Source organism: Rhipicephalus sanguineus, chromosome 11 (assembly GCF_013339695.2).
Source record: "Rhipicephalus sanguineus isolate Rsan-2018 chromosome 11, BIME_Rsan_1.4, whole genome shotgun sequence".
NCBI classification, from domain to species: Eukaryota; Metazoa; Arthropoda; class Arachnida; order Ixodida; family Ixodidae; genus Rhipicephalus; species Rhipicephalus sanguineus.
The window spans coordinates 58,636,997-58,664,594 of NC_051186.1; the positions used below are offsets into that span (position 1 = coordinate 58,636,997).

At 45.3% G+C, this 27,598-nt stretch overlaps 1 protein-coding gene across 1 annotated transcript in view; it reads left to right on the plus strand.

Annotated features, from left to right (window-relative positions):
- The first annotated feature begins 431 nt into the window (after positions 1 to 431).
- LOC119375069 (potassium voltage-gated channel protein eag) overlaps positions 432 to 27,598 on the plus strand; it is a 137,392-nt gene continuing 110,225 nt past the window's right edge. The window contains exon 1 of the mRNA XM_049411146.1: positions 432 to 615. Within this exon, the coding sequence (XP_049267103.1) occupies positions 537 to 615 (79 nt within the window). The 5' untranslated portion in view covers positions 432 to 536. The remainder of the gene's footprint in view (positions 616 to 27,598) is intronic.

A 27,598-nucleotide genomic window follows, 5' to 3' on the forward strand; every position in this document is an offset into this window, starting at 1 on the left:
CCCGGCGCAGTCTACCACTGCGGCGACGGCGGCGACATGGTCTGCAGACGGCGACATGGCCGCGCCGCCGTCTGTTCCACGTCTGCTGCTAGCCGGCAGTGCAGACGACGACTTCCGACGCGACGACGTCTGCAACTTCGCGACCGTGCATCGGCGACGTTGACAGCAGAGTCCCTCAAGGAGTAGACAATGATTACTACGTACGCTTCGTCGCCTTCGGCGACGAAGTCGACCTGTACCAGAACCGTGACTGCGTCGGCGGTGGTCCACCGGTACGACGGCGTGAAGTTGTGGTGTCGTCTGCGGTGACAAGACCATTTGGTTTCACTTCGGAATCGTCTACCTGAACGACGTGCAGTTGTGGTGCCCTCTGCGGTGACAAGATCCTCTGCTTTCAAGTCCGGAATCGTCTGCCTCGAGGGAGGATTGTCGTCTGCTCGCTGCTGGCCGCGGCGTCTTATACTCTTTCGGGTTGTGATTGTCCCTTTGGCTGAACGGCGGCCCCAGGAGGGGCTGCGCCTCGTCGGCCCGGCGGCATGCCGGGGGGACGAAGGGGCCTGGTGGCCCCGCAAAACACATTCCTCGAGAACATCGTGCGGCGCTACAACTCACTACGTGAGTACGCAAGAACTCTTTGCAAGAACTCTGCACTTGGTATTTGTGCGCGAAAATATGTGGGTGGACACATCGCATGCTAAGCTGCACTCCTAGATTCTCACGCGATACTGTTGTCTTCAAGGACGTTTAAAACATTACCGTATTCAAAGAAATTGAAAACTTCATCCTCTGTAAAGTGATTGTAGACATTATCGTCTCCAAGAGACCGTAGAGAGTATCCTCTGCAAAATGATTGTAGACACTATCGCCTGCATAGAGACTATCGTCTGCGAAGAGATTAAAGACACCGTCGTCTGCAAATAGATTAAAAGCAATATCGTCTGCAAAGTGATTAAAATCAACGTTGTCTTCAAAAAGTGCGAGAAACACAGTGCCACAATAAGATGCGCACGAAAGGATACAGCTTCTTTGGATTTTCCAGGAACGACTATTCGTTATGCTTGTGATTCGATCCTGACGTGTCAGTATTAACAGAAGGTCATCGCCACTGACCTTTCAGTGTTATTCAACATACAGCTCGAGAGATACACTTTGCAGCTACCGTTTTGTGAATTAAAGGTTTAAGGGCGTTTTTTTTCATTCATGGGGTCCCCGGGTGGGCTTCGCGAAAGGTCAACCAGGACTTGTTATTTTTTGCTTAGTGTTCACTCGCAGACGACTCACGATCGACGTGCAAAAGTGGCCATTTTGTATTCAAGCCTTGTCATGCGTTTTTTTACTTTAACCTTCGACTGTTTTCCGGCGCACTTGCTGCATTAATGATTCAGATTTTTTCCCGTTGTTGCGCACCTGGGTAAAGGTCAGCTACGGCGCGACGTCGGAGCGAACTTGATAAGCGGATCATTCTACTCGTTGCTGAATGAAGTTCATGGCCTAATTATAGTCTTGGCGCAAATTCTTTTCAGCTGGTTTCGTCTAGGGATACTTGTAGGCTTCCAACATATCACTGGAAGCCGGCAAAAACTGAACCGTGTGATTCACACTCGAGCCGGAACTAATGATTCATAAAAGAGTCTGATGACGGGTCTTAAAATTGCGGTCGAGTTGACGAAAATGTCACTCCGTACTAATTTCGTAAAATTTAATTCCTGGAATCTAGTTAAAATGAAAATGTCGGAATTCATAACCGTTGTTCATTTTCGTGGTTGTTTCTTATAAACGGGTGACTAATTCGTATCAATTTTCTTTTGCAAACGCTCGTAGCCGATGAGTGGACGACTTTCACCATTATTATAATCATAATTGACAGCATCAAGAATTCCAGCCTAAGATCTTTTTCGTGAATGCGACCTCAGACACTTAACAGTCTGTAGATTCGATGTAGACTGAACGAAATTCAATTTGACATTTCATGTCATTTCGGCCATGTAAGATCTTCAGAGCGTATTGATAATAAACAATGAGTAAGCAAATACGCATCCTTTGGACACCGCTGGACAGGCCTTCAAATTGTGTATCTTGAAAAATGCAGGAGCCCCGTGAAGACAAATGCTAATCAGGACGTCCTAAAGCCGTCTCTTGGTAGAGGTTCTGTGAACGTGGTAACGAAACGTCGACAGGTTTTCTATAAACAGTCTCAAGAATATTGTGGGGAGTTCGACGAATGTAGGGTGGAAGTAGAAGGAGATGTACTTCACACTGATAAAAATGTGCATAACTAATTATATGCCACGTGACTGCATCTCATATTTAAAGCTAGTTGGGATCCACGCTGGTAACACCATTCACACCGACAGAATGGCAAAAGTAATAGTGGATTACATATACATGAATAAACATACAATTAACAGAGTAGGCTGTTTCTGACAACAACTACGGCTAACGTAAAAGAAAGCGAAAGCTATATATATATGGTTGTCAAGCAGAAATACACCGGAAGTACTCGTAACAAATATCCTACAAATGCGTACAAATGTCTACGAATGCCTACAAATATCCTATAAATGCCTACAAATGTCTATGAATGCCTGCAAATATCCTACAAATGCCTACAAATCTCACAAATATGCCTCCCCCTCCCTTCACTCTGTTGGCACAATAATGCTCCAGGTGAATGAAAGAACCTGAATAACTAAATATTAGAGGCGGATGATAATGGTGCTCTAATGCAGGTGGAAAATTTTTGGACGTGTTTTAGTGCTAATGGCTTATGTAGTTCAACATAATTGACGCCAGCACTAAATCAATGTTCTCTATTGTTTTCAATATTCATGTTTGAACTTCGCGATAACATCTCCGAGAGTTGAGACAAAACAGGAACCCGTACCGGTACGCTCCAGTACCGATTTTGAGGACGAGATGCAATCTCGGATGTTTTTTCTACTCGCCGGAGGTAACAACCCGAGTTCCATTTTTTTTCCGGACACATATGTTTTACTTTATTTCTCATACTTTCTTGTTTTTTTTTTTGCTTTTCGACGTACTGTCCCGCAGAACGTGCACGCGCTTGGGCTCATTGATTAAAGCACGAACCGACGATTTGTTACTTTCCTTTTTGCGTGCACCAAGCGAACGAAACACGCAACCGCGGCCACGGCACCCCCAACGCTAAAAAACATGCTTCGTCGTCGACGCAATTCACGCCACGAGTCGATCGACGAGCGCGTGTAGTCGTTCGTGCAGTGAATACAGCTACACTCGCGGTATGCCGCAATGGTATAGAGGTGGTCTTGAAAAAGACCTCGTCTAGCGGTACATGATGCTCGAACACTACAATTGACGTATGCGGACACCGCTTACAGTAAGAAAAAAACTAGCTTAGCTTGCAATGCTAAAGTGGCAGTGGAGCCTGATGGGCACCTATAGGTAGTCCTGGCGGTGCTGTGTTGCTAAGTTTTGCAAATTTTTCTCTTTCTTTATTCCTCTATTCCTTTCTTTTTTTTTAATCTTCGCCCTGTTTTTTTGTGTATGTCTTTTTTGGGTCATTTCTGTCCCTGTCTATTCCTATTTCTTTGTTTATCTCTCTCTCTCTCTCTCTCTGTATTTCTCATTTCCTCTTTCTTTCTATCTCTTTCTCTCGCTCTCAATTTCTCCTTTGATTCTCCCTCTTTTTAACCTTCTTTCTGCCTTTCATTCTCTCTATTTATCTCTTTCTATGCTATGCTTTGCTCTCCCCCCCCCCCTTTTCTTCTCCTCCTCACGCTCACTCCCCTGTCCCGCCTCCTTACTATATTATACTACACTATACAAGGCTATGCTATGCTCTGCTAGAGTGCCTGGATAGCCGAGTGGTTAAGATGCTCGCTTTCGGATCGCTTTCGGAGTGCACGCGGGTTCGAATCTCGTATCGCGAATCACTTTCCGCGTTTGATGACGCATCTAAGTCTTTCGCCTTAATATACCGGCAAGGGCGTGAAAGTACGAGACCTTCACAGGACCCTAGTCTTATGAGACGCATCATAGGCGTACCACTAAGCAAACTTCTCATATACGCATCAAAGATTCTTTCGCTCTCGCTCTCTCTACCACATTTCAGATACTTGACTTCTGATGCATTTATATATTGTGTGTGTAATTATTAAGCGCGGAGCACTTTAGGGGCCCGGGCTGTCGTACGCTATCGTATGCTGTCATCGCTTGGCGTAACGCAGGCAAAACCAAGTATAGCATAGCCATCTGTAGCATATTGAGCACAAGCTCGCGCCGAAGAGAAGTCTTCTTCCTCTTGCTCTTCGAGGGCCTTGATGATGATATTAAGTGCAGAGCACTTTAGGTGCCCGGGCTTTCGTATGCTGTCGTCGCTTGGCGTAACGCAGGCAAAACCACGTATAAAAATAGGAGAAAAAAAGAGGAAGCAAGAGAGAAATAGAAAGAGGGAGGAAGAAAGAAAAAAAAATAGGAAAAAAATAGAAATAAATAGAAATAAAGACAGAAAAAAAGGCAGGAAAGACTGGAAAAGCGGAAAAGAAAGAAAGAGAGGAGGAAAGAAAGAGAAAACCGAAGAGAAACAAAGAATCCTGTCCAGCTCCGCCCTTCCTTCAGGCTTGGCGCCACTATTGCGAAGCTGCCTTGATTTTTTTTTTGGCCAGTTATTTAGTTCGTCGGTTATTTAGGAAGTTAGATAAAGTTAGTTCAATGTTGAGGTTTTAGGTGCCCAATTACTGAGATGATTGTGAGGAGCTCCATAGGAGGTTGCTCCGCGTTAGTGTTAACCATGCGGGGCTTCTTTTTAACGGCCGCATAAACCCAAGTGTTAGAGCTTTTTGTACTTCACCTACATTGGAATGCTCTAGCCATGACTGGAAATCGAACCCGCACCCTCGTTCTTAGCAGCGCAATCCCACAGCCACCAAGCCGCCACGGCGGGTTTCTTAATTACTTCGATTAGCTAGTTAATTTAGTTAGAAATGCTACAGTTCAATCACAAAATGTGACGGAAAAGAACAGTGCAGTGTTGCTAGAACAACGGCTGGTTTATTAATTAACTAATTGTTTAATCACTTAGTTAGTTTCGTTATGCCACAAGTGCACTACAAAAGTTAAAAGAATAAAATACATTTAAATGTTTATAGAGCCACGGCGGGTTAGTTGGTTAGCCAATCAGTTTGTTTGTTAGCTATGTCATAGGCGGATTAGAAAAGCTGGCAGAAAATAACAGTTTGATATTGCTATATAGCGGATAATCGCTTCAACATATTAATGAGAGCGAGTGACGGTAACAAAATCACTTACAGGTATTTTAAATTATGTATTGCGAACAGTGAAGACCCAATATACAAAAGCCAATATTTAACAGAAATTGTTAACAAGTTAAAAAAAAAACAGGCTCAGCAAGTTGGCTTACGTGCCTCAGATAGGAACAGGGGACGTGCTACATTTTAGGCAATCTACATGCAAGGACACCAAACTGCAAAACTAGAATGAAATAACTCTTAAGTGTTGTAGAATAGCTAAAAGATCAAAGTTAATGATGACTTGTTCAGGCTGCGCGCTTATTAAAACCGCCCTACAGTCCACGTGGGTGTGGCCGCTCAATTGACCTACGAACTCATCGCGCCGCTAAACCATCTTTTTCGCTACACGTTGTCAATATAATAATACTTAGGATTCATTTAATTCAATTACACGGCGTCCCTTGGCAGAACGTTGTATCGGCGCGATTGCAGCGTTTCTATGCGAATGCAACGCCTACTACCGTGAAACATAATGAGATCAGGAATGTCCATAATGTCTCATAATGCCTCAATGTCTCATAATGGGATTAGGAATGTCCCGTTAGGAAAGTGCATAATTTAGGAACTTCCTGAGCCGACGTCGTGCACTACCAGAGGAGCTAACAGCATTCTTTCGATATGCAGGAGTAAGCGAACATTATCTAATTGGCACGCATTATATAGCTTTATGCGCGAGCGCATGAGTGGTGCTTTTCTCTTCCATTATTTCACGGTTCTCTCTTTACTCTTTATCGTTCCTTGCTATGTCATATACTAGTCATCCAATAGCGTGCAGAGTCTATATTACTCTCAAGCGCCAATTAATTCGGCTCTGTGGCACTTCAGTGCCGCTACCATTTCATATTGACGTCGAATTGTTCGCGCTTCCTTAGCGTCATACCCACGAAAGTTCTGTTCTCTTACAACTTGGTTGTTGTGGAGAGGTTGAAGTATATAGCGCCTCGGCCACTCCATTTCTGTACGATCATCAGCAAAACAAAACAAGAAAAAAAAGGGCGGGGGGTTGCCCGAAGTCAAGTAAACAAGTAACGAAAACAAATAAAGAAAAACACGCATCTCCACCAAGTGAATCATGACGAGTGGGCGAAGCTCTGGGTATCGTATGGGTGAGTGACCGTACGTTACCCGAGCGTTGCCCGATGTAATGTAAATGGAGTGTCATAAAGTGACACAAAGAGTCGACGAAAAACTAGGTCTTAAGGTCCATAATGTCTACGCTGAAGTCGCCGACTAGTGTAAAGGGTTTGCGCTTGTAGGTGTTTTATGTTGTTCTGTCACAATTATCATTGATATTAGTGTATCGTTAAACCTGATTTTTCGATTTTACACGGTGCTGTGTAAGCACGGACACGGACGCCAAACGGATGGACGGACAAGCCTCGGCCTTAAGGTGCTTCTCCCCTAAACCAGCGTCACAATACACCGTTCACTGGCAAGAGCTCACTCTACACTAGAACGTTCACCAGCACACATTTGAGCAAACGTAGCATGAAGAACAATAGAACAAACTTTTGGGCTAGTTGGTTTGTTACGTTCATTAAAGCCATAGCGCTGAAAAGACAGGAACCGGTGAAGAGGACAGCACGTGTGCTACTCACAACTGAAGTATGAAGTATGAAGACTATACGCGGGAGGAGACGTCACTCACTGTGGCAGCATGAACACAGTGGAGCACATGTTCCTTGAATGCCACGCGTACCGCGACGAGAGAGTATTGTTTGAGCGACAAATGGACATGATTTGTCACGATCCCTTAACGTTGCGCAGTATATTAGTCCCGGCACCCGGCCCTTCAAAACAGCGACGGAGTTTTACAGTCACTAGTCAATTACCTTTCAGAAATTGGCCTAGTAAGAAGGCTTTAATGATTGACTACTTCACACAGAAAAGCCTTAACTTACTTGACACCCTAGCTGTAAATATTTGTATCAGGTTCGCTTGCGCATTTCATATTTCCTTATATTCTTTCTTTTTATTATCATTTTCTTACCTCTCTTCTGGAACCTTTCAGTACCATTCCCCATCGCTATACAGAGTAGCATGCCAGCTGTATATAGACGCCGGCAAAGACCTCTGTTTTTCCCATAAGACGTCTCTCTCTCACTTCATACATAACAGCGCATCGTCGCTCATCACAAACGCTTGTCTCGTTCAGTGTCCGCTAAGAAATTTCTTTGTTTGACACAACCTAATGTGACGACTGACAATGAAAAAAAATGCATACACAAAGCGCGATTCACATATTAAAACACCACCTATAGATTTAACGTACAGCAAAGTCGGAATAAGCATACCGCGCTGAAACTCGAAGGATAACAAAGGAACTCGAGGGAACTACCACACAGCGCGCAATGGAAAGGAAAATGACAGGCGTAAGATTTAAGAGATAGGCAGATTACAGAATGGGTCGGGGAACAAACAGGTGTAGCCGATATTCAAGTTGACATTAAACGAGAGAAATGTACCTGGGCTGGCCACGTAACGCGTCGGACAGACAACCGGTGGACAATAAGAGGAGCTGAATGGCTAGCAAGGGAGGGGAAGATGTCGAGTACGGCCGACGCTTAGACTGAGTGACGACATTAAGTACCCAGGCATAAAACCAGATCAACCCGCACAAGACAGGGTGAATTGGAAATCGTGAACTCCTTACAAAAATAGAGTTAGACAGTCTATAGACTGTCTAAAAATGGGTTTTGACAATCTATAGACTGTCTAAATGGGTTTAGACAATCTATAGAGTGTCTAAATGGGTTTAGACAGTCTATAGACTGTCTAAATCTAATTTTGTAAGGATTGGGAGACGCCTTCGGGCTGCACTGGGCATAGAAATAGGACGTTTATTCGCACTTCAAGGAAATAGGTCGTATGTGAGAAATAGTAAAAAAACAATGAAAAAAGTGAACCCACTACATAGCGGCACATCGAAAACTAGGACACGTAAGGAACTCGATTTATTAAACCATCCGTCATATATTGTTCGAAATTGTGGTGCTGACCTAATCAGAAGCGGTTCGTGATGTATGCGACCCTTTTCTATAGTTTTTTTTTTTTTGCTCCTGATTTTGTTTTCGACGCATTCATTTGTACATACAATCTGTGCGTGAAGCGACCGCAGAGACGACCCCCGAGGCTATAAATATTCCAGTTATCGTTAGGCGTTCTTTATCTCTTTCTCTTTATCTCGCTCGCTTTCTCCGACATACACTACACTCTAAAAAAGAAGCGCGTGCACCGCCACGGTGGTTTAGTGATTATGGCGTTCGACTGCTGACACGAAGGTGGCAGGATCGAATCCCGGCTGTGGCAGCCGCATTTTCGATGGAGGCGACAATGCAGGAGGCCCGTGTACTTAGATTTAGGTGCACGTTAAAGAACCCCAGGTAGTCGAAGTTTGCGGAGCCCTCCATTACGGCGTCCCTCACAATCATATCGTGGTTTTGGGACGTTAAAATCCAAAAATTGTTGTTATTAAAGAAGGGCGCGTAAAAATGGTGTCTCTTTGTCTCACAACAATAATCGTCATCTGGCTTGCTTCAAACAAACAAGCAAGCAAACAAACAAACACACCAAAAAACAAACAAACAAACCCATTTCTAGAGTATTCTGTGTGCATAAGAGAAAGCGAAAGCCAGTATGTATAGTTCACGGATGATAACGGTACTGGCGTATTTGATGGATTCGAGTGGTTTGTTAAGATTCAGACAACGGCTGTGCTCGCCGACATCGTTGCGTTGTAAACGTTACTTAATTTGGCATTGTTTCCTTCTGGACAAGTTCAGCCAATACAGAACCACGGCTAACACTTTGAGTCATACTTGGTTCCTCACTGTCATTACGCTGCGACAAAACTTGTGTTCAAAACGGCAAGTATAGAAATGAACGACAGTTTGAAAAAGTGCACTCTGAACGCGGTAACCTATAAGTTAACTATACGGTAACTATAAGTTAACAATTAGAAGACCGGTTTTATCATTCGTCGCTCTCGGTGTTTTCATTATAATGTTCATGTTAAGGGTTACGTGCCGATGATTAGCGCGACGGGATGCATTAATCATTTACTTCGACTGCTGCCGGCAAGCAAGCTGGGTATTGTAAACTATATAATTCCCCAGTAACCGATAAAAGAGACTCTGGGGAGAGGTTATGAGTTACATCGACTCCTGCCAGCATGTAACCTGCATGACGTAACTGATAAATTTCGAGTAGCACATGCACCAGAGTTTGCCAGGAGATTTCAGTGAAGTGAGTGAAAGCACGCAGCGCCTAGACTCGATTGACGTGGCGAAACGTGCACGGAACGCGTACCGCTCCACCGTAGCTCCCTGCACCTCACGTGGCGCTGCACTGCCTCCGAAATCGACCCACGTTCCACCGATCCACGATGTCAACTGATGACGTCATGGTACCACGTCACGCCACGACGACGTCAAATTTTGGCGATCGGCGACGTCATGCCTTGCTCCCACCAGGTCACGCCTGTAGTGACGTCATTGTGGCGAAACAATGACACCACGATGACGTGACAAATTTTGATGATCTGTGACGTCACCATGACGTGACATGAATGCGTCATTACGTGACGTCATCCCTTGCTCGCAGGAGGTCACGTGCGTTCTTTTTCGTATGCGGACGGACGCCGGGCAACGCAACACCAGGAAGGTGTGCCATTAACCGCTTGGCTGCGATAAAGTATGACACAAGAGATAATCAGCAATGCTGGTTAGCTCGATTAAACGATAAAACACAACGTTTATAATTTATAATAAAGTAGTTAGCTTGTACGAAGACTACCGTAACCACTGGCATACCGTCAGCGCTGCATAACGTTCGCTCACTGTTGGCTCTTGCAACAATGTAATACAATAATACGTGCGTACTGCTACGCAGCTACCTCATTTAACCGAACGCCTCACACACCAGTTCCCCCTAGGAGAAAAACTTTCAGACATTTTCTTTTATACATAGCCTCCCTTCCGTTTTCTATTTCCGTGGTTGCGGCGGTCGGTAATCAAGTGATACCCTTCCGACCACAACATTTCGAGCGGAAGCCGGCTGCAGCAGAGAGCTACGCATCGCGTGCTGACCGGCTATAGAGAACGCAGCGAGCCCAACTCGCCAGCACTGGCGCAGCCGTTACGAGTCGATTATTCAAATGCGCGCGAAGGTTGTTCGCAGAATTGGCATTCTGCGGAGGAGAGCAGCAGCAGCACGGGTGGGAGTATATATAATTTGCGGCTACCGGCTTTTCGTTTTTTTCGGATGCTGACTGTGCCGTCGACTTTAGGATCAGTCATTCATTATGTGGGTTAAGGAGCAATAGAACACATCGCGATGTACTTCCAGGGGTGGCTCCCTTGTCTTGAAATATTTATCCAGAGGTGTGGTCGTAGATGAAGAAAGAGGAGGTGGGTAGAAGCAGAATTTGCAGGTTAGATAGATAGATAGATAGATAGATAGATAGATAGATAGATAGATAGATAGATAGATAGATAGATAGATAGATAGATAGATAGATAGATAGATAGATTAGATAGATAGATAGATAGATAGATAGATAGATAGAATAGATAGATATAGAATAGATCGATGACAGACAGACAGACAGACAGACAGACAGACAGACAGACAGACAGACAGACAGACAGACAGACAGACAGACAGACAGACAGACAGACAGACAGATAGATAGATAGATAGATAGATAGATAGATAGATAGATAGATAGATAGATAGATAGATAGATAGATAGATAGATAGATAGATAGATAGATAGATAGATAGATAGATAGATAGATAGATAGATAGATAGATAGATAGATAGATAGATAGATAGATAGATAGATAGATAGACAGAGACAGACAGACAGACAGACGGACAGGAAGGACATTCCTCATTAAACGAGTTGTGCTCTATGTGGAAGAGTTAAAGAAAAGTAAGACTACAGAGGCAGCGAGAATAGAGGCGTACCGGTTGTTCTACTGAGTAGTTGCACAGAGAGAAGAGACTGCGGTCAGCACATCTATATAGAGGCAGTTGTTATAGAACCGCGAATGGCTGTTTTTTTTAAATCTTTTCCTGTACCAAATGTCGAAACGATGTTGGTGCATACCTCGGTAAAGATATCTTCAACTGCAAGAAACACGTGGCCTGCGCAGAACACGCAGCAAAGTCGCAGCGAAAGCTGGAAGAACGGGCTTCCTAGAGCCCGTTGTAAACTCTTTTGGGGCAACTACTGCATCTACACTTGGAAGGTACCCGCTACGCCATATATCATGAAAATTTATCTGAGGTAGGGAAGCACCCACTATGCCATAATTCGCTATTCTGCGGAGAAGCGAGGTACCCGCTACACATCTGCAAAACATTGTTCACTTGGTTGATGCTGTGCCTGATGACGATGAATAATTATGGCTGAGCCTTTTGCAATGGGTCGGAAGCCTTGAAACACCCACTCGTCACACAATTCGCGATATGTGGCGCCTGGTTGCTATTTTTTATTTTACTCTTCTACCACGCTATATTACACCTGTTGACATGATCCCTTGGCAAAAATGACGCCTGTACAGGGTCCGTTTGCGAAGGAGTTTCGAGCACCGGCGTGGTTCTGTGGTATAGAATACTCGCCGGCCGCGCAGAGGGCTTGGGTTGAAATCCCGCACGATCCTGGATATTGTTCGTTTGTTTGTCGCCTAAAGGCGACTGGCTCATATTTTCTCCTCCCATTTCGCGCGAATGCGGTTACTGACACCGGCGGCGGCGGACAACTACGGCAGAAAAATCGGCTGTTGCCGTGATCTCATGAGAGTTTTCTTCATTAAACACTTATGAACAACGAGTGTTGTGACTTCGGCACTAGTTTATTTTTAATCCCGCCAAAAGGGTTGCACCGGAATCTTTTCGAACAGCTTTACTGCATACAACTTACGCGTTCGACTTAGCGAAGCACACCTCTCTTATTACTGTTCGCCTGCGGCTGGGCTGTGCCAAGCCTTTCAGTGTCGCAAGGATTAGCACAAGAACCCCGGGGCGGGAAACACGGCTAATCCGGCGGCATTACACGCACCGCGATCCTGCGCGACTCCGTTAGTAGGTCCAGCTTATGGCCGGGACTTGCTTATTGACTCTGGGCCGAGTCCCGAAAGCGCTAAACCGCTTAGCTTATATATACGATCATGTTTTCCGTGTTGTACTTTGTTACTCGTAAGAGAGTACGGGAAAGCTGCTACTGTTTGTTTTTGCTGCTGCAGCTGCTCTAATGCTGAGTAGAAGAGAAAAAAAAAATCACCGCATCTCCACGAAGTGAATGATGATGAGTGGGCGAAGCACTGGGATCGTTCGGTGTAACCGTAAATCAGCTGTGACATTGTCCACTCACGCATGTAAATGAGTGACAAAGCGGTGTACAGTTATGTACAATGCTTATTGGTCATAAGTAGTATGTCGTGTTGAGCTGTGGATTCTGTTTTACCTTCATCATTACTGCTTTGTTACTGCTTTGTGGTCCGTGGAATGTAGAGCCAATTGTCCTTCGATCGGATCTAGCCTGAAGTTGGCAAAGACAAGGTCTATGCACGTCCCCCTGGTGGTTGTTGGTTGTTTCCAGTCATGCAAAATGCATCGTAGAGAGTATCGAGACGTCATATATCCGATATATCTACGTTGTCCGATATATCTACGTTAAGGTCACCGACTAGTACGAAGGGGTTGTTCTTGTACTTGGTTTCATAATCGCGCATTGCTAGATCGATGTACGCACTCTCGCCTGGTGTATATGGTGTATATAAATATGGTGTGTATAAATAGCTCGTCGTTAGTATGCCGGAGGACGCTGTGCGCTGCGGAGGGAGGAGTCGCAGGTTCGAATCCCCAGTCGCGCACTTCGGACATTTCTTATTAATTATATTTCATTCCTTTACACACACACACACACACAGACACACATATGCGGAACATGACGGCGACGGCAAAAACCCGTCGAGAGTGTCTGTATAATTGCTATCGCAATAATGCGCATGATTAAGTGAAAGAGAAAACCCACGCTATCAGTAAATAGGCATACTTCCATGTATTTGTCTCGATAAAAAATTTGGCGCCTTCCCTCCTTGCGAACGTGAATGTCCTGCGGAGCTGTATCAAACACCACACATGCTGATTGGGGGGGGGGGGTACGTTTTATTATTACTTTGGAGCAATGGTGGTGATAATCGCTTTGTGGTCGCTGTGGTAGACCGTGATTGGTTCCGCGACCATTTTCAGCAAGACGAATTTGTTGCTTTCGTCGAGAATTGTATACACGCTGTTCTTCTGGTGCCTTAATATCTGTGGTCTACCTATGACAGTCTTGAATGGCCCATGAATGAGAGTCTAGGCGGGTCTCCCTTTTATATGGGAAAGCGGGAAACACACGCGGGGAGAAGGAAGGGCATTTTGACGTCATCCGAAGCCCTCGCGTGAAGTGCAAAGCAGCTGCAACCTAATCTTTACCGGGAACGCGTGAGAGGGTGTTCCCATTGTTCACAGGCGCCTTTTCCTCCATCATGCGGTTTTGACGCTTGTTTTGTGGTTTTCTTTATCGACACAAATACTGAGCTCTATGCTGTATCTCTGATCGCAAAGAAATATAAGCCGTTTGCCTTCAATTGTTAAAGGGCCCCCAAACCACCCATAGGTCTAAATTTAGTTGTGTCGTTGCAGTTGCGCACGAGTCTACATCGAACGCTAGCGGAGTTACACACGTTGGCTCGTTTCACTCTTTACTTCACTGCGCTGCGTTCGTCGTTTCTTCTGTCCACCTCTCCGAATGCCCTTCCTCAGCGGCCAAGGTGAAAACTCAAGGAGCGCGTGAATCTGCTAGCAGAGGAGCACGCGGACGTCTGTGATGAGTAGTGGGATGTGCCCAATTTCTATGGCACATGCACGGAGTTTTGTACTAACGCCTTGAAATTTTTAGACCAATGAGAGGAATACAGCTTCGCTGTAAAGAGCAAAGCCCGCCACACACGCCGATCCAGTCACCTGTGATAAAATGCATCCACTTAATGACATGGACATTTTCTGTTCAGTAAATTATACTTCGCGTGTTTTAGTTTTCATATCGAGATATTAATCTAAGCGACAGATGCGTTCGATCCTGCAGATTTTCTTGAAACACCCCTTCTCTTATTCTTTTGTGAACTGTAGCTAAGCATTCAGCTACAAAACTCGTTGGTACCTAGAGAAACAGCGCCGGTTTAGCAGCATGGGACATCGGTGGGCTGCTTCATGACGTGTGTGCTCTATTTCTCAGATTCTCTATTCTAGCTGTGTACAAATTATATCTTCAATCCGGGACAGCTTACTGGTGTCCCATAGTAGGGTGCGCATAGTACCCTGATAATTTGTTCTAAACACATAAAGAGTAACCCAGCAAGCGTAAAGAGCTAACACTCTCATCGAGCTATGCGGCCGACAAGACTGCTAGCGCTCGTAGTGGCCGGCATTAATCGTGCATCAACTTCCTTTTCCGGGCGTGCCATCGTGCCACGATGGTTTCAGTATCGGGTTCAACCTTTTGTTGCACGAATTTCCCGTTTTAAATACGTAGCACTCTAGGGATTCGGCTTGTCGTCCATCTGTCCATCTTATGCGGCTAAATCACACTCAAAATCAAGTGGTCAATACATGCCTAAAACTAGGCTAGCAGTGCTCAAAACCGGTTAAAATACCCGCACAAGGTCTAAAATAATATAATTAGCAGAAATAACCAAGAAGTAATCGCAATATTTAACTTAAGATCACTAAAAATGCTTCGGAAATGCACAACTGACTCCCGCGCCGCGAAAGAGGGGGGCCAGAGCCAAGCCCACGATTGCTCCACCCATCGGCGCTTTTCCGGCGCTACATCTGAAGGGGTAAACAACCTGACGGAACTTGCTGCAGACCACGCGTATCACAACTGCCGTAACAAGCAGGAAGTTGATGGAGCGCAGCAAAAAGTAGCGCGCATATTGCACACTGAGTTTGCCAATCTCCCTAACAAGATTCTACTCGTGCCGAGGAAACCCTGCATGCTTACCTCAAACACTGACGTCATCGGTGGTTTGGTAAACGGAGCAGTGGGAACTCTACGAACGGGAATCGCTGGGTGCCCGTGCTACGCACTTCCTCAGGTTCCACAGTAGTGGAGCCAGATTTAGCGCAGGATTTAGAATTACATCAATCTTTACAAAGTTTTTCACCACGGCTTCCGCGGATAAGCGGTAGCAATCTGTGATGGCACGTTAATTTTTTTTATTTCTTCCGGGTTAGCTGTAAGCCTAGGGGTGCAGAAAAAGTTGAAAAATGGTTGATAACAGCACCCAGGATGCTGAAGGAAGCGTTCATAAAAAGGCTGGTTCCGTTTTAAAGGGACACTAGAGAGAGACAGAGAAAAAAAAACGATTTTTTTCTCGTATTAGTAAATTACTCTTTCACAATTCCAATATCATGACGCTTACCGCGCTTTCAGTTCTGTATTTTCGTTTTTCGTTTTTTCTTTAAGTAGAGCCTTATTATTCATATTACCAAGATAGGTGGCTCTCGGATAGCCTTGTTTCTCCCAAGCTCAGTCCCATGATAAATAACTACAAGCAAGGAAACAAACAGAACGAAAACGAACGAACGGACGGCATTGTTCACTTTGCAGCAAAACACACTTTGTAACTTTCGAGGAACATATGGGGAACGTCGGGACACGACGCTGTGAGCGCGTAACACGGCAGCTTCACTGCAAGAACCATCCCTTCATACATTTCAAGTTCTAGACGTAAGCGAGCACTTTTTTTTTTCATATATATTCTCGTTTCAACACAGGTCACGTTTCTAGGACGCCGCCGCGGTCCTCCTCTACACTGTTTGTCCTCAGGAACAAACAAGTAAGCGCGGTATAAACTTAATAAAGGAGGCAATACGGCGCGACGTCTGAGCAGTGCCAAATGTCGAAATTTCCATCTTGGGCGGTTGCCAGCAGCTAGTCAAGCGACCGCCTCGTTCGTCCTGTGTCTCGACACCCATCTTTAGGCGTCGCTGCGCTATGCGCAGGCTGCGTAAGGGCCGTGTACTGGTTTTCCGTTCACCGCTTATAAAACGCTGTCCGCCATTTCTTCATTACCTTCTTTGTTCAGTTGTTTGCTTTACTAGTCTTTTTTTTTATCATCGATGAATTGCTCCAGACAGATGGTCCTCTCGGTCTCGTACTTCGTGCAAAATGGATCGACCGTTTTTCGAGACAGACAGTGCTTTCTTTCTCAGCGTGTTTATTTTTTTCTCACGAAGATAGGTGTAACGGGAAATCAAGGCAATCTTGATTGATTGATTGATTGATTGATTGATTGATTGATTGATTGATTGATTGATTGATTGATTTAAGACAATGTGTTGACGGGCTGGTTCGTGCTTGTCCATAGTAACTTTTAGCGCACCAAAACGATACAGGAAAGACAACAGGACACATCGCGTTGATTGATTGATTACTTGATTGATTTGTAGTAATGCAGCGCCGGGACCTGGTCAGTGAAACCATTGCGGGACACTTTCAACAGCGCATTTGGGCTTGATTGATTGCTTGATTGCAACGCTTTACTGAGTTCAACCAACCACTTTTAATTCACACCTAAGGGAAGCAACTTGATTCACACTTTAACAACCTAATTCTTTTTTGAATTCTACTTAATTCACTATTGTTTCGCTTCATTCACTTTAATGCGCATTGATTCACCCTTGATTCACAGTAGCGTACATTCATTCACACTTAAGTCGATTGATTGACTCCAGATTCACGCTTGAGCCACTTGATCATTTTAGCTTCAGGTTGATTTCCACTCCTAAACATTTGAAATCATTAGACCTGTATTAACGTCAATAAATTTTTTGGTACCACTCGTGTCCATGATGCCACTCTTTTTTTAACCAGTGAGCCATGTAATGCTTTCTCCTTAACAAATGATGGTGATGTTGGCGTCGGCGTGGTCGCCGTGTTTGGGAACAAACGGGTGTTAAGGAGATCAAGAAGTCGAAATCAAGAAGAAATGGACATGGTCAGGGCATGTAGCGCGTAGGCAAGATAACCACTGGTCATTAAGATTAACTGACTGGATTCCGAGATAACGCATGGGCGCGAGGCGGACGCAGAAAGGTTAGGTGGGCAGATGAGACTAAGGAGTTTGCGTGGATAACGTGGCAGCAGCAAGCACAGGACCGCGCTGATTGGCGGAACATGGGAGAGGTCTCTGCCCTGCAGTGGGCGAAGTCAGGCTGACGACGACGACGATGATGATAGGACAAGGTGCTTCCGTGGTGTCATAAAAAATCTATCTATACTCAGCTCTTTATTTGATCATTGTCATTCATCTGTCCTTTCCTGCGCGGTCGCCCTTAGCATCCCAGAGCTACCCAAACTCAGGCGGACCTATCTTCATTTCTCTAAATGAAAAAGTTTTTCTTTTTCTCTTCAGAGGATGGCGATGTACTCGCCCTTCCCTAAATTATCTACCTCCTCCCCCAAACGATGCTGGACAACTGCAGCTCCTGCCAAATCTGTCGCGTTAAATTGATTCCCGGAGTGCTTAGAATCTTCTTTTAAAACGTAGTTTTTTTTACTTATAATTTTTCATCGCAGAATGTGGCATTTCGCGCTGCACTCGATAGTCACATTATTCGAAGAGCAGGCACTCATTTGTTCGTACATCAGCCACTCAATGCTCGTGGTTGGTCACATGTTCTCTGGAAACTGAACACATTGTAAATGTCCCGCGATGTTCATTATCGCTGGTAAAGCAGGATGGAGAATATCTTGCTGCAAATTGTAACGAAGTCTTCAACGGGGAATGACGCGCTGGAGTTCGACGTATCGGCAAGACGACTGTCTCTGTCGGGGCAGCAACTGCTTTCTTTAGTAAAGCTTCTTTTTTATGTGCTCCTCGATCGCTTTCGTCTTTGCTGTTGAGGGAGTGTGAACAGGGCTTACTCAAGAGTGCTTTGATACTTAAATGTACTGAGGGACCCATGGCTTACGTGAAAACGGCGCTAAGGAAGGCAGTCATTGCCCTCACGAAGGCGGGTCCTCATGCCGAAGGGTCACCTTCAGTGCTAGTCTGTGTTCAAAAGCCTTGCACGAAAGGCTGCAAACTGATTGCGTTTGTCGCGACTGAGAAGTGATGTCGCATTAGGCACTATGGTTACTGACTTTAATGTCGCGTGTGTGCTCTCTCTCTCTCTCTATTTGCACCTGGAACTTGAAAGCCCCCCCCCCCCCTCTCCCCCCATCCCTTTCCCTTGTGTAGTGTAGCATACCGGTAATTGTGAACTGGTTAACATCCCTACCTTTCTATATATCTCCTGTTTTCTTCCTTCCTTCTGAACGATTCAAGCCTCCCTCTCCCCGGCACTACTGTGTTGTTTGAATAGTTGCTTTAAAAGCTATACACGTGGAAAAGACCGCGAATGAGTATAACATGGACAGGCCTTCTTCGCGCGTGTCTGTGCTCTTTGTGCGCCGATTTATCAGCGTCGTGGCTCACCGAGCAGCCCATCAGTACATATATTATGGGATGCCTGTCTTAATTTGGGATTCGCTGGAAAGACGACCGCCGAATCATTTCTTATTCATTGGTTTCTCTACTCGGCCATATAATATAATGCTTTTCGGCGCTCTAAACCGATCTATAGCGCTATTTCACTCGCGTCTCCGCTTTGGTGGCATTTTTTGTGACCGCAGCCTTCGAGGCGAGAGAGCGTGAAGGGTTTGCTTTTCTCAGCGGACAGGCATTGCGCGCTTAATTACAACGACTCGGAAGGCTTTTTCGGTGTAGAGACACGACCTTGAAACCACGACGCTGCTTACGCAGTGCTCACGTATACCGCAATCGTGCGAGCAAGTATACATTTCATCCGACACAACGCCAAGGGCACGAAGGGAAGGGGTCTCTTCTCATTTTTCCGCTCCTCAAGCGTGTAGTAATTTCATTTACGGCACCACAACACAACCGACACAAATTCGTCCTCGCAACGAAAAGAGTCCAGGGCCGAGCGAGAACGGCGGTGTGTTTTGGAACGCGTTTGTGTGTGTGTGTACTACACTTTCCTTCGTATGTGCCGTAGGTAAGGGTGGGAGAGGAGGTTCCCGAGGGGAGAGGGAGAGAGGGTGAGTGAAAAGTGGAAGGGGTGAATGGCTTTGGTGCGCCTCTCCCCATCAGCTCCCAGCGAAGCGTTTCCCTCGCACAGTAGCAAGTGCCGAGAGGCTGATACTGAGGCGCGGTGATAGCGAAAAAATGGCGTTGAGAGTGAGAAAGCGAAGGTGAGAGAGTTACGGTTGCGCGAGTCGCGACCACACCTGCTGCGGCTGGTTCAGAAAAAGTCGAGAGGAGAGTGGTGGAGAGGAGAGAGTAGAGGATCGATGTCTTCAGAAGAGCGTGACGCCCGCCGAAACAGCCAGCTGGATGGCCTTGAAAACCACGAACCCATCCTTCCCTTCTCCCCCCCCCCCTTTTTTTTAACTTTTTCTCCCCTGTTCAGCTGTCGACCGCGGTGCCTGCCGGGCTGAGCGAGAGTGTGAAGAGAGACGGTGGCATCGTAGACTGTGCGTCCATTTGTTAGGGAGTGCGCCTAACCACTCTTTCTACCTGAAGCGGCAACGCTGTGTGGCTTCCTTTTGTGACAATCCAGTGCGGCTTGCTCGACACCTATCGTGTGAAAGTGAAAGTAGTTCTGTACTTCTTGCGAATGTAACCAGTGCTTGTATCAGAGCCTTCGTTCCCGAATTTCGGAGCGCTTTCAATGCCGCACAATGTTATTGCAAGACGCGGGTTCGATCCCGACCGCGACGGTCACACTTTTATGGAGGCAGAAAGCGAACATTTTCATAAAAGACCTCTTAGTAGACAATGCCCTAGATACGCGCTTGCGATGGGCAGCTATGTGTAGCTGTGCACGAACTGATGTGCCATTCCTTATACCGTGGCATGGGCGTCGGCAGGATTTTTGTCTATTAGGGTGCAAACCGATGTTGCATCACGGCTGGGCGAGGGGGAGCGCTGGTGTGGCTTCGGTGACGCCCACGCATTGTGGGTGGAACTTGGACAGAAATGTGTGTGAACGTTCTATTGAAAACTGAACTCCAGCATGCGAACTGTCCATTGCCATGTTATTTTATTTATTTGTTTCAGTTTCTTATGTGTTTTTTTTTTTCGTTACTAGTTCATTTTTTGTTTTTCGGTAACCATATTTATTGCGCTCCAAAAGTTGTGGAAATGGAGTAGCCGAGGGGATGTAGGCGTCGACCAGGGTTGCCAGGTTGAAAGGCAGGAGATGGCTACATTTTGGCTAGTTTCTCCAACTTATTAGCTAATTTGAGCCTAGGGCAGTAAATGTCGCCAGAAGTAGCCACGCGTGTGTGAAAACAACTGCGATGTTCTTACTTAAATGACTAAACGCAAGAGCATTTTGGTGGAAATGTAAATCAGAACAGCAAGAATTCATCACAATCGTTAGCGCTGATATTAAAATAAATTGTTGACTTCAGCAGTCATTTCGTGCAGGATGAAGAACTTCCTTTGGCTGTTGCAGAAACGATACTCTCTTGACCGCGTATTGCGTGACTTGTCCTAATAGGACTAGAAGTACCAGCCTTGTGGCGACGATGAAAGTGAGTGCTGCATGAGTGTGCTAAAAATCACAGCTGCTGAGATTGAAGCATAAATTGTAGGCACTTTCGCTATCATTTCTCGTGTGATTACGATGCCCGAGCTGTTAATATTTCCACCTTGCAGTCCGCACCTAATTATAAGAATCTAAGAAATAGCGCAAACAGATGATCGGATATCCGATTTCCTATATAAGTGCAGAGCCTCCTGGATGTGGAACACTTTAGTTCATTGACAATTACACTTTGAAGTCGCGCTCAGCGATAGGTGGTCTACAAAATGAAGCCCCATGCAACAGTTTTCCTCTTTGCCTTAAGCCAGGTATTCAAAAGTTTTTCCTTTCGCGCAATGCAAGCGCCAAATTCAACTTAGGGAGTTGGAAACACACCTTGGTTGCCATGTTTCGACACCGCATACTCGAAAGCCAGCGGTTGCGACGTTACAAGATATTGATAATTTGGTTGAGGTTAAGGAAACAAGAAAGTAGCCAGAAATAGCCAAGACATTTTTTTTCTTTCTTTCTTTTTTGGCACCGGCTTAAAAAAAGTAGCCAAAATGGCGCAATGTAGCCAAACCTGGCAACCCTGGCCTCAATTTTTCCACAGCAAGCCAGTTACAACAGAACAGGAGAAATGCTGGTGGCCCGTGTACTGTGCGATTTCGGTGCACGTTAAAAAAACCCAGTTGGTCGAAATTATCTGACGCCTACGGCACCTCTAGTGAAACCCCATAAAACTAACTAACAAGCTAACGGAGGGGGAAATAAGTTCAAGTGCATTATGACGTCACATTTCACCGTAGAGTGCTACTGAAAGGACATAAAACAAATTCTGACAACAGCGACCAGCTCATGGCTGTGATGATTTGTCCATCCAATACATTTCACAACGTTTGGAATTCATTTAGTTATTGTTGGCTAATTTTGGCAATTGAAGGTAATGCCGACGCTTTCGTCTCGCATTTACCGCTAAATCACATCTGATTGTTCCCTCCCTCTGTCTCTACACGCACTCCACATTACTCTCTCCTCCTCTTTCACCTCCTCTCCACGCGTTCCGTTGAAGTCGACCTCGCGGGGGCGGAGCGAGCGCCGCCAAATCGCTCGTGCGAAGCCATTCCAACTGCGTGACTCCTCGTCGCGTCGATTTATTGCTACTTTTTGTTTGTTTATCTCCTACCTCCGCCGTGAGCAGACACTTCAGCCTCGTTTCCATCTCCGTTTTCCCGCTACCACCATAAAATTGAAGAGAGGGTGAAAGAGGGAGTAAGTGGGGATCTGGGGCCATCTACCAGCTGCCTACCTCTACAGACCTTGCTATTCCCTCCTCCTCCTCATAAAGGAACAGAGCGTTGGGTGAGCTGGTATTCCGCTGTGAAAGGCATTTGCGAAAAAAAAAAACAAAACAAAAAACAGGGACGTGAAAGAAAGCTCGAGACAAGCCCAGTCTCGTGTTTCCCTCTTTCCTGTTCCCTTCTCATTCTTTAGACCTCTCCCCTCCATCAAGAAATGGGAGAGAGGGAAAATGGGGAATAAGTGGGGAACTGGGGACATCTACTCCCTGCCTCTCTAGACCTTGCCATTCCCTCCTCCTTCTCTCTTCCCTTCCCATTATTTAGACCTTTATTTATTATTTCTATCCTTTAGCTTCATCCGTAACTCGTCATGAATTGCTCCTATTTTTTTTTGTGTCGTTATACAGTCGGTTTGTTTTGACCCTGGTAGCTGGCTTTGAGAGAGGGCTTAGCTGGGATGAGCGACTCTTGGGGAAAGTGGGTGTGGAGCAGAGGGGGGGGGGGGGGGGGCAGCGGACGGGTTGACGACGCGACGTTTGTGTGTGGTTGCTGCAGAGAAAAGAGCGACTCACGCCGCACGGACGTGCTCCAAGCGAAGCTGTTTTTCCACTGCCACCGACTGACGAAGCACGTGCCCTGTGATGCACGTTTTGGCGCTATAATTTCGTTTTTTTTTCGTTCGGTTTTGTTTTGTTTGTTCTTTTTTCGTATTTCTTTTTTCTCGGCTCGGTGCGGTCTGACTGAGCGAGTCAGAGGCTCGCGTTAACGTGTTATACATGTACCGTTTTTTTCGGGAGCTTTCAATTAGAGTGGCGCGGTATGTTTGTCGAGTTGCCAAGCTCGAAGGACGTGACCTAGGCAGGATGACGAAGCGTTTCGGACTCGAGCATGCACGAAGGTGATTCAGAATTTAGGATCGCACTCCATAACGCTGGAGCCCGGTGGTATTTTTGAAATGATTGAACCACAACCCGAGGCAGTTACCGTGAGCGTGTTGCAGCTAACGTGTTCTTCTGCCACGCTCAATGTTTCGGGTTCGATTCCCACCCGCGTACGGTGACGGCGTTTCGATGTGGGCTGGATGAGAAAACAAAAATTTAGTGTCTTAAAGATATGTTTTCATAATTAGTAAAATAAGATAATTGCCGTTCAAGACATACAGTCGTCTTCGTGGTAATTGGTCCTTAAATTTTCACGATCGGGACACCCTCAGATTTCTTGGAGGCCATGCCTCTTACTTCTCCTTCAAGCAAGAGGTTAGGCATCTCCTGCCAAATGGTCATACTGCAGCGAAGCACCCTTTGCAGGAGATCAGGGTGCAGCACACGGACACGTACCTCTCCTTCGAGTATTAGGTTAGGCATCATCTGTCAGGACGTCTTACTGCAGCAAAGCACCTTTTACAGGAGCAAGGAGACGCACATACTCGCATGCACTTCTCCTTCGAACAGCAAATTAGGCAAAGCGACCTTCGCAGGAGCAAGACGCAACTTCAGCCAGATAACAAGGAGCATGGGAAACGAGGAGTGCTGGAAGGGTGTGTGTGTGTGTGTGTGTGTGTGTGTGTGTGTGTGTGTGTGTGTGTGTGTGTGTGTGTGTGCGCGTGCGCGTGTGCGTGCGTGCGTGTGTGTGTGTGTGTGTGTGTGTGTGTGCGTGCGTGCGTGTGTGTGTGTGTGTGTGTGTGTGTGTGTGTGTGTGTGTGTGTGTGTGTGTGTGTGTGTGTGTGCGTGCGTGTGTGTTTGAGGGGATCATAGGTGACGACATTTTATGACGGTCCTATCTGTTTTGAAAGCCGATAGATTTCGTTATAAAGTAATTCGTGTGCATCGGTGAAAAAAAGATTAACGTGTTGAAATCTCACATATAGAGGCCAATGACATTAAGAGTGGGTGGCACGGCCCAGTCAGGCAATGTTTGCCTTTAGCCGTGTCCCTTTGGACAATTCAGTGCTGTTCTAAATAAATTATTAAAGAAAGAAAGAAAGAAAGAAAGAAAGAAAGAAAGAAAGAAAGAAAGAAAGAAAGAAAGAAAGAAAGAAAGAAAGAAAGAAAGAAAGAAAGAAAGAAAGAAAGAAAGAAAGAAAGAAAGAAAGAAAGAAAGAAAGAAAGAAAGAAAGAAAGAAAGATGAAAACCATTTCTTGAAATTGCCTTGAAGAAGGCAAGTCCGCTTGTCGAAACGTCAGCTGCAGCGACAACCCGGGTTCGCGAATTTTTCACTTCTTCAAGGTTCCATTTTCCCATGAAATTCTGACTTTTTAAAATTTTCATGTTTTAACAGCAAAAGAACCCCACTTGTACGGCGAGGACACGCTCGCCAAGACAGCAAACACGCGGCAAGAGTATACAACCGGCGACACCACCGCGGAGATTCGCGTACCAACTCACTGTGACGTCACAGATATTCATGATGGCTGTGGGGGGCTACACGATTGCTTAACAATAAAAATGCTGCGCGAGTGCTTGTCGAGATCGGTAAAAATGAATTTCATCGCATTTTGATGGAGCCAGAGAGAAGCTATTCAACTAACTAGCAAACTCAGTAATGAACTATAATCTGCTTTCTAGTTAACTACCTATCATAATAACTTAGTAATCATATTGTTAACTAGCTAGTTAACTAACCCAGTCACTAATAACTAATTGCTATGTAGTTATTTCGCGAAATAACATGTACATAAGTCACCCAACTCTATAATTACTAATTCACTAATAAGATATACAACTAACCAAATAAATTGATAACTCAATAACCAACTAATCGTCTTTGTAGCTCGCTAATTACAGGTAGGTAGCTAGTTAAGTACATAGCTGATTCACTCATTATTAACTCGCTCACTAACCAGCTAGCCCGTTACTTAACTCACTAACTAACCAGATATCATCTAGCAAACTAACAATCTCAATAGTTAACCAAATATCTAACTTTCTCGCTAACTAACTAAGAAAATAACGAGCGCCCCTTCATCACTCACATCTCTTCTCAGGTTTCCCGTTTCTCGCCATCGTTTCGAAATAAAGGAGATTGGAAATAGTATAGCGCGCAGTGCATTTCCAAGTATGATCGATTTAGTAAGCTCGTTGCGTGTACGCAAACACAGGGTCGTCGTCTTTTCTTATACTCCTTTCCTGCCTTTGGGTGGTGTTCGTAACGTTGTATGAGTGCTTGCGTGTGTTATCCTAGCGGGGGCCTTCCGTTCGTAGCATCGATTGGCACCGATCCGTATCACTATACGTATACGTTGCCCCCGCGTCTCCTTGTTTATTTTATATTCTGTCTTTCTTCGTTTTGATACTTCTCCTTAACTGCTGGATGCATAGACAGTGCAAGCGACCAGTACTAAGTGATGACGCACACACAGAACATCTGCGTAAAACCAGATATGTAGTGTTTCCACGTAAGAATATGACGTAACGAGAGGTGGACGGCTTCAGTTGTCGTGCGCTTTCTCCGTGTTTTCTTTTTTTCACTCGACGTTTTGTTTTCTGGGACGAAGGTGAGGAATGCTGCGACGAAAGATATTAATAGGAATGAAATTCTCGCGAGTATTAAGTATACGCAAAAACTTGCGTCAATGGAAGAACCACGGTTTCCGGACTGCTCCGTCCGTCCGTCCATCCATCCATCCGTCCGTCCGTCCGTCCGTCCGTCCGTCCATCTATCTATCTATCTATCTATCTATCTATCTATCTATCTATCTATCTATCTATCTATCTATCTATCTATCTATCTATCTATCTATCTATCTATCTATCTATCTATCTATCTATCTATCTATCTATCTATCTATCTATCTATCTATCTATCTATCTATCTATCTATCTATCTATCTATCTATCTATCTATCTATCTATCTATCTATCTATCTATCTATCTATCTATCTATCTATCTATCTATCTATCTATCTATCTATCTATCTATCTATCTATCTATCTATCTATCTATCTATCTATCTATCTATCTATCTATCTATCTATCTATCTATCTGTCTGTCTGTCTGTCTGTCTGTCTGTCTGTCTGTCTGTCTGTCTGTCTGTCTGTCTGTCTGTCTGTCTGTCTGTCTGTCTCTGTCTTCCCCTACACGTTGTGAATCCGAACCAACTAGTCCATCTCGTAATCTTGGCACACGTAATATCGAATATCGGCGAGGTTCGCACGTCGGGGCAGACAGAGAAAGTGAGCGAAGGAAAGGGAGAAGAATGCTATGCCATAAGGGGAGACCGAGAGAGAGGCGGCCTCTTTCCAGACGGATATGCACATTCGGAGCGATACGAAATGTGGGACAAGAGATCGAAGCGGGGCGTCCCGTCTCGGCCGGTGGCCTCATCGGTCGCGTCGTTTCCGTACGAGCCAGTAGCAACGCAAACAAGCTGCGTCCGCCCGCATAGAAACCCCTTGCCCACTTTCTTCTATTCGACGTGAGCTACTCGATGAACCGGAAGCAAACAGGAAAAAAAAAACACAGTCTCTAAGGTTAAAGCCGATGCAAGATGATGTTCTTCTTATAATAATTGTTGGTGTTTGACGTCCTAAAACCATGATGTGATTATGAGGAACAACGTCGTGGAGAGCTCAGGAAATTTTGACCGTCTGGTGTTCTTTACCGTGCACGTAAATCGAGGTACAGGGCCCTTGAGGTTTTCGCCTCCGTCGAAATGCGGCCGGGATTGGATCGCGCGACTATCAGGTCAGCAGTCGATTGCCGTAGCCAATAACGATGTTCTTCTTGCGCGAATTGTTTAGATTACTACGTAATCAAACGAACAGACTATGAAGGTGAGGTGAGATCCAAGGTGAGATCAATGCAAACGATCTATATAATGTTCATCGCATTGTGGCAACTGCACGGCCGTTGGTCTAGTTCATTGATTTGAAGTAGTTTGCTATAGTCGTTCACGCAACTGCGGCTGCGCAGCTGAGGTTGCACAAATTGCGGGATCCATCGCCTCGCAATGTCTTCCGTAATTATCTCCCTTCCTCGAAGTTTCCTTTGACAAGGCCCCTTCGTCAGCTGCTAATTAATTATAAATAGCGGATTCCTTTACAAAGAGGATCAACAGACTGCTTATTAATTACTATCGTGGTGAATTATATTCTATTCAACACGGCATCCGTAATTACTTATCTATTTCGAATAAGAATAGGGAAAAATGATGTCTGCCTTCGCAAATTCGAAATTGGGTTCGCTCTCGCGTGAAATTTCCATAGCGACTTCATCTGTAGCGGTGAGAAGCTTAGGGCCAACGAGTAACTATCCTAGCGGTTAATTAGAAATGCATCTCGCCAATCTCACGGGTTCTCGCCCTATAGAATATAATCTTTTTCATTACCATGCGACAAGTGATCGATTTCAGT